General features: G+C 53.2%; 1 protein-coding gene across 2 annotated transcripts; it reads right to left on the reverse strand.

Annotated features, from left to right (window-relative positions):
* Nucleotides 1–26: 26 nt before the first annotated feature.
* EIF2B2 (eukaryotic translation initiation factor 2B subunit beta) lies at nucleotides 27–6,248 on the reverse strand. 2 transcript variants are annotated; one of them, XM_069783856.1, is made up of 8 exons: nucleotides 6,034–6,246; nucleotides 5,219–5,339; nucleotides 4,498–4,646; nucleotides 3,556–3,719; nucleotides 3,178–3,273; nucleotides 2,166–2,303; nucleotides 1,402–1,468; nucleotides 27–484 (listed from the first exon to the last, which is right to left on the reverse strand). In XM_069783856.1, the coding sequence occupies exons 1-8, from the start codon at nucleotides 6,194–6,196 to the stop codon at nucleotides 327–329; spliced, it is 1,056 nt and encodes a 351-aa protein (XP_069639957.1). In that variant the 5' UTR covers nucleotides 6,197–6,246; the 3' UTR covers nucleotides 27–326. The 2 variants fall into 2 exon arrangements, with proteins under 2 accessions (XP_069639957.1, XP_069639958.1); XM_069783857.1 differs by lacking the exon at nucleotides 1,402–1,468 and having other exon boundaries at nucleotides 6,034–6,248.
* Nucleotides 6,249–7,532: the final 1,284 nt, after the last annotated feature.

Genomic DNA, 7,532 nt, shown 5'->3' on the forward strand with positions numbered 1-7,532 from the left:
TATGGAAAACATGCTTAATAGTGAGATCACTGTAAACAGCCTTTATTGCAGCATACTTTGAATTAATAGCTTAGCTGCCCCAGAGTTAAACATATGCCTTGCTGTTTCAAAATCAAAGTGGGTTAGCAGCTCCATGTGGCTTCTAACACAGCAGAGAAATCAAAACCTGTACAAAAGCTCTGCCTTCTGTTGTTTTTGGGTAGGAGAGACACTGCTGAGCAAATTCCCCACAGCAACTTGTCCTTGCAACGTACACTTTAATTAGCTGTTGTATCTTTCTAAAGAGAAAGATAGGAAGAGTCTGGAGAGTGACGTGCTTCACTGCATTAGAGTTCATAGTCATCTGGATGGTAGAGCTCACTCATGAGGCGGTAGATGTAGGAAGGTGCATTACCCCCAATGTTAGAAATGAAGAGAGTAATGAGCTCTGGAGGGACGTAGTCAAACACTGGGCAGTGAACATTGATCTTTGCCAGGATCTCCCCTGTAAAGTGAACAGCAGCAATATTAGACAAAGCAACTCAAAGTACATTTAGCCTTCTGCACATCTTCCTGAGCCCCTGAAGAAACTGGCTATGCACATGCCACCCTGAAGTCAATACTGAAACATCCTGAATACTTTCCAACTTCCTCACTGATGTCATTGAATTACAGGTATACAGCAGTCTTGGATGAATGGCAGCACTCCCTTTTGGTAGTTTTTACTGATAAAAACCCCAGATCCCCTCTGATGTAGATTTACTAATTGCCAAAAGACCTGCCAGTATGTAATTAGAATACAAGAATCCTGATGCTGCCAAAGTTGTTATTTAAAGAAAAGGCCAGAATCAGAAGGCCAAAATCAAAAAACCTTTGCCAAACCCGGTATCTTCATTTAAAAAGTCTTTGTCACATAGAAACAGGGCTTTGAAAGAGACTTAGCCATCTGAAAATGGGCTTGGGAGCTGACACCTTTCTGAAGATGGTGCTTGTGTGGGAAGCCCATGGCAGAGATACTGGATTTCAACAAGTTGATCACATAACAAAGTTTCAAGAAGTTAACATGAGTTGTAGGAAGGAAAGGAAGCTGCCCTTGGTGTTGGGCATCTGCTCCGTCCCACAGGAAACCACCACCTGCCTGGCACCATTATCACAATCCTATAATAAAACACTATTTCAGAGCAAAAGCAAAAGCACAGAGATAGCGTTCAAAGGAAATCCTTTTTTATGTCTTTTCTGTAATAGAAAGTTACGTATAAATTAGGATGGTTCCCAGCACTTTTTTCTGCTTAAGACAACAGGAAAGGATTTTCTGTCTTGGGTTACAGGACAGTCTTATGTTTAAATTTTATGTAAGCCACTAAAAAAAAGTTTAAATTATAGCCTGAACCAGCTTGACCAGCCTGTGTGAAGAACCAGTACCTTCTGTGAATGGCAGCACTTCCTGTGGTGACACAAACTTGTAGAATGAATCTTCTTCATTAGGGAACTGAATGAGAAAGATTACAGGAAGGTCAGGAAAAAAAAAGAGACTACCTCATTAGCCTAGTGAAAACAGATCCTGGGTGCTGGAAGGAACTAAAGCAGAGGAAGATGACTTGCCAGGTGATACTACATCTGTTTACAATAATTACGTAGTGCCTGTGCCTAGAACCTCTGTAACATCTACAGGTGCAGGGTTTTTCCTCAGAGCTTTTAGCACCTTCTATAACCTGGCTGCCCTTCTGCAAAGCCTAGGGAACTGGAGTAGAGTGACTTCCTCAGTCTGCAACTTCATCTGACAATAATGAAAAAGTGCTGAGTGTAAGAAACAGTTTAGAGCATCTCCATCTACCTCTGTCAGTACACAGGATCTTTCAACAATATAAATTGAAATCCACTATGGTTGAAGAAGAGTAAGTATAGTGATGTCAGTCTCCCATAGGCAGTGGTCTACATCCTTATACCCAATGCACTGCTTACTCAGCACATGTGGCAGAGGAGGGTGCTTCAAGGAGATCCTGAGGTGTGACAGATTTGGGTGAGGATCTCCTATCTGAAGTAACAACACTCGATGGGGGAGACGGCTCATTTACCAACCACACCTTGGGACAGATGGTGCTCTCCACCCTAAACTTCCACAAGCATAAAATCAGCCCCCATCTCTATGTAAAGCAGGTGCAGTCCTGAAGAGCTGCTGTACTTACCTGCGGTGAAAGCTTGAACATGGGGGCACACACGATGAGTGGAGTGGAGTGGTGTTTAGCTGCCAGTGCCAGAGTGTGAGTCCCACTCACAGCAATCAGGGCGCCATTGGCCAGGATTGTCTTTGTACCAATGATGACCTTAAAAGGCAAATCAGCATTAAATAGCATGTTCCACGGCAAACTGGGGAAGAAATGCTTCCTGGCTTGGACCCTGCCGGATGAGCTGGAGGAGGAGTTTGTCAGAACAGCCAGCCAGCCAAAGGCTGGAGTTACAGGGCAGCTGGATGCCTGACCTGTTTCATCTGGCAGTGACTCTGCACTGAGACGTTCCTCTCTAACAAGAGTTGACTCCAGCATGGTGAGGCCAGCACAGAGAACTTCAGAGGACAAATGTATCTTCTACTGCAGGGAACACCAAGCAGAAACTGGGCTGTGTTCCCTGTTGTTCTACAAGCCTGCAAAGTAAGCTTTGTACAAGTAACTTGACTGCTGGCTGCAGCAATTCTCTTGCTGTAAAACACGAATAAAGAGCTTAAAATATATAGAAAAGAAGTGGTGTGGCTGGATTTTATTATAAGTACTTTTTTTTTGGTTTGGTGTGCCAAGTCTTCATCTCTATAAAAGTACAGAACAGGTCTGTTTGAAAAGACACACCTTGGCAATTCCCTTCACCACCCATCTTGTGTTCCACACAAGGGGAATTTCTCCCCTTTGGAAATGCTGGGGTTTGTTCCATCTTGTTAAAAAAAACATTAAGTTAATCCTTTGAGGCTCTCCTGGCTTGTTTTTTTTGTAACTGTTCTGCCTGTTAGCCACTAAGGCAGAAAAACCTATCACCATGCAGTTAGTCATCACACTGTCTTGGGGTTCCATATTGAATCTCCACCCCAGCTGTAAATAGGGACTATTAAAATTTTGAGTTTTCAGTGAAGAAACACATCCATCACTGCTGGGACCTGCAGCTGGTTTGAAATCTGCTATGAACTCCCTCCTCCAGCAGAGCTCTCCTTACCTTGTTGACTCGAGACATGACAGCAAAAATAGCTGCATCACTCATGACAGTAGTTTCAATGTTCTCTTTAGACAGTCGGACAGCCATTTCATGACCCTAAAAAGAGGGAGAATCCAATTGGTCCCCTGCAACATAGGTCCTGCAATGCAGCTGCAGAGATATTAGCACTCAACTCTTGTCTGAACCACAAAAATACCAAGTGATAGAACACAAATACAGCCCTCCGACTGAAGGACACTGGGTAGGAGAATGAGCTGTCTTCAATCTCTCCACTGCAGAGGAACTTCTGTAATGTTCAGCTTGCCTCCAGAGACAAGAGTTCAGCAGAATGCGCAGGACAACACAGCACCTGGAGCAGACAGACAGCTCGGGCCTCACCTGGCAGAATGGCGCACACTCTGCCACGATGACCTGGAATTTCCGCTTGCGGGCAGCTTCCTTCAGGAAGGCCTCAACTGTGCGCGAGTAGCCAATTGTCATGATCACCTCATTGGAGTGGATGTGCTCCAGCGCCTGCATAGCGATATTATCAGTGGTGCCCTCTGTAACAGAAGGAAGCCGTGGGTGGAAAAGCAGCCAGGAAAAGGAACACTTGTGCTGCTAGGGCTGTCCTCCAACAAAGTCATTTTTCACTAAAGCAATGCTATGAGCACTGGTAAAGCAGGAGCAGCTTTTCTCCCTGTTCTTTTTACCAGTGGAGAGGGACCAAGAAGCTGGCCCCCAAATGCCCTGTGCTCCCCAGCTACAGATAGAAAAACCTGTATTGAAAACTCCATCATGAGGGGAGTAGATTGTATCAGCACTACTCCAGATAACCACCATGCCCATACAACAACTAGTGACAGAATTCAACGGTTTTACAGTTCAACAGCACTAGAACCACGTAGAAAAGAGAGGCAGGACAACCTGCGCCTCAGAAGGAGAGTTGGGTGCCTCATCTCTCATAAGGTCGCAGAAAAAGAAAAGCATATCACAGTGCTTTGTGACAAGGGCCAGGTTATACGTGCATAGGGATTAAGTCCAACCTTGGCATATTTTTGATACTCTTCTTCAGAGGACTCAGCTCAAGACTTCCCAGAAGACCAAGAGCACAGGCCAATAGCCTCCCATACTGTTCCCTCCGCAATGTTCCACCCATCTCCTTGTAAGCCAAAGAGGGCTTAGTTTAAGTCCTGGGAACAGCAGGACTTCAGCTCCTTAGTTCCTTCAGATTCAGCCTCCCAGAGCCTTGCTATTTTCTTTCCACCTAAGAGGAGGGGGAAGCATCTGTCCCATCCCATAAGAAGCTCCACTCATGGGGCAGTTCAGACCCATCCATACCTAGTTCTATTAGCAGCTCATTAATAGCTTCAATAACATTAGCTCTGAGGGGAGGATAAGGGGTGCTGAAATCCTCGCTCAGTCCTCCGGAAGTCAGGAGTTTGTGCAGGGATTCTTGCTGGTCGCTTTCCTCACTGCGCCCGTGAAGCCTGCGGAGAGAAGCAGCCCTTCAGCCTTGGGAGAGAGCACAGGGGCATGGCCAGGCTGACTGGCATCCCCACAGTGCAGCACACCTGGATGTGAACAGAGAGGAAGGAAAACCACACGCCGGAGGCACACCACACCACGCCACAGAGCTTCCCTAGCTGCCTCTGGCAGAAAGGCACCCGAACCTCTGCCAGGAAGCGTCTTCCTAAGTCATGTGCAAACGCTGCAGCCCACAGATGAGAAGCAGGCTCAAGGCTGCTGCCTCAGCAGGATGGACCCTCCTGGGAACACAAGTAGAGAACAGCGTGAGGTCAGGGCACAAACTGTTCTCATGCACCCACAACACATACGCCAAGTGGAGTTTCCCTAGAGGAAATGTCACCAGCTATGCTGAAAACGACAGGTTTCCTTTGGTGTTAAACTCGTGGAATCCCTCTGTAGGTCCCCTAGGAACGGTAGGAAAACGGGGTGATAGAAACTAAAGGGGTCTCACAGAAGCAGCAGAACACACTGCGTGGGAGGGCTATTCTAGGCTCCTAGGAGGAGTACAGACAGCAAGAGAGGGGCGCTTCACCTGCCATACTCCTCCCGAATGACCTTCAGCACTCGCCGCACCATGTTGCCCACAGTCGTCTCGGATGGCTGGGCTGCCGTCATCCTCTGGCCCTCCGTCCGGATCAGATCCATGAGCTCCCCTGAAAGAGGGGAGGGCCTTGGTTATCGCTGCCCAGAGCAAACACACCCCACAACAGCCCTACGGCCAGAGGCTGGCTCTGGCGCTAGTAACGCGACACAGAACAAGTGCAGCAATGCGACCAGAAAGCCACTCGCAGAGCAGTTCGTTCCACCAGGTTTTCTGCAGTACGGATCGCTTGGGTGCAAGGCAGACTCAAAACTTATGGAAGACCATAAGTGGCAAGTTTAGCGACAGAGGCAACTGCCTGCCGCTGGGACGGTCAACGCCGGGACTGACCCCCCTGGGGAAAGCGGGCGGCTGGAGCGGGGGAGACCCGTGCAGCTCCTCACGCCACAACACCGACCAGTGAGCACAGCTGGCTTTAAAGGGCCGAGGTGCAGGAGGACAAGAACCGGGAACGCAGACCCACCGGCAGCTGCTAGCGAAGCTCCCAGCTCCCCCGGGCCGCAGCGTCAGCAGCACTGCTCCGGGCCTGCCCCGGCCTCGCCGCTCCCTCCGCACCCGCCGGCCGCGACCGGGAAGCCGGGCCCTGCCGCAGCGCGGCCCGACGGCTTCCGGGCGCCCCCCACACTCCGCCGTCGGGCCCGGCCGCCGCCTTGCTCCCGGGGCCAGGGAAGGCGCAGGCGCCCGGGAGAAGCGCTGCGTCCGCCCTCCGCCACACGGGGCCCTGCCCGCCGCCGCCCGCCCCTCACCGGCCCGGCTCCATCGCCCGTGCGCGATGATCTTCCGCAGCAGCGACAGCGTCTGCCGCGCCGTGTCCTCGGAGCGCGGCCGCTCCCCGCCGCCCCGCAGCCGCGCCACGAAGGCCTCGATCTGCTCCGACAGCTCCGAGCCGCGCTCGGCTGCGCCCGGCATGGCGGCGGCGCTCCGGACCGGCAGGGCTCCGCAGCCGCTGGCAGCGCTTCCGCTTCCGCCGTCCCGCTTCCCCATTGGCGAAAGCCGCCAAAGTGCTCCCACCCCCCCGGGGGCGGCGCAGCCAATGAGAAGTGCGGCCGGCGGGTGGGCTGCGGCTCGCGAGGGCTGGCGGGGGCCGCGCGGGGCGGCGGTGGCGGCCTCTCTCGTAACCCGGGAGACGGGCGGCGACCGCTGACCCCACCGGGCGCTGTCCGCCGCGCGGGGGCTTGTGGGACAGCGGCGGGCCGGGCGCGGAGGGCAGAGTCGCGGAGGGGCGGCGGTGGCCGGGCCGCGGCCTGGTGGGGGTGTGAAGGTGTTGGAGCCGGGCGAGCGGGAGGCGCGGGCGGCCAACCTGGGGAGGTGCCCCCCGCGGTGGGCGCCGGGCCTGACGTGACCGGCCGCGGCACGGCTCGGGAGGCGTGTGCTGGCCGGGTCCCCCGGGCTGGCACGGACGGGGAAGCGAGGTTACCTCCTCGCGGGGGAGCGCCCGGCCTGCGCGCCGCCGTTGACGCCTCTGTGGAGGGGAATGCTGCCGGCCGGCGTCAGGAAGGGCCTGTGCGAGGGAACGCAGCGTCTGTGCTGCAGGGCAGGAGGGAGGGAGCGGCGTCTGTGCCGAGCAGCAGGGAGAGCCCATATGCAGGGATTTACTTTGGACCGTGCGGTGTTCTAGACGCAAAGAGCCAAAGCAAATGGGGTGGGAAAGGCGCAGTTCCTGGCAGTCCAATTGTTCTTGCTGGCGGAGCCAGAACCGGCCCTGGATAAGGCAGGAATGTAGCTCCTTTGTGTCTAGTTCCTGGAGCTCTGTGTCCAGGGAGCAGGCAGGAGCCGCGGTGTAATTCTCGTCGCGGCGCTGCTGTACTCCGTGGCTCTGCTCTGTGTCCTGTTTTAGATTAGGATCCCAAAGCAAACTGGTTTATGCTGGAAGCTTTCAGCGGGTGCTTCCTGCAGGGGCCTGTAGGGCCTTGGGTGCTCATCGCGTCTTTTTTGTGATTGTCTGATTCTCTTTAAGACTCGCCCTACAGCCAGCTGCCATCCAGGGACTGTTGGGGCCCCAGCAAGATACCAACAGTTTGTACGCTGGGTCGGCAGGACGTATTGCAGGTGATTTCTCACCCAAAGCCTGGGCTGGGCTGAGAGTCCTTCCACCTCTCTCTCTTCCTGCCACTTCCCCAAGCGCCCCTGTGTGCCTGGAAGCCACAGCGCCTGCCAGCCTGGGGAAGGAAGCTCACCGCATCCCTCAAATGTCTGGCGAACGGCCACATGTCCAGGTTTGCCTGGATGTGCTTGGGGGGTGCTG

This window comes from Haliaeetus albicilla, chromosome 5, assembly GCF_947461875.1.
Source record: "Haliaeetus albicilla chromosome 5, bHalAlb1.1, whole genome shotgun sequence".
In the NCBI taxonomy this organism is placed as follows: Eukaryota; Metazoa; Chordata; class Aves; order Accipitriformes; family Accipitridae; genus Haliaeetus; species Haliaeetus albicilla.

Coding starts and splice junctions, on each gene's coding strand:
- EIF2B2 (XM_069783856.1), bottom strand. CDS start 6,196: ATGCCGGGCGCAGCCGAGCGCGGCTCGGAGCTGTCGGAGCAGATCGAG. Junction 5,340..6,033: donor CGGGCGATGGAGCCGGGCCG/GTGAGGGGCGGG, acceptor CCCCTCTTTCAG/GGGAGCTCATGGATCTGATC. Junction 3,274..3,555: donor AGTGTGCGCCATTCTGCCAG/GTGAGGCCCGAG, acceptor CCCTCTTTTTAG/GGTCATGAAATGGCTGTCCG.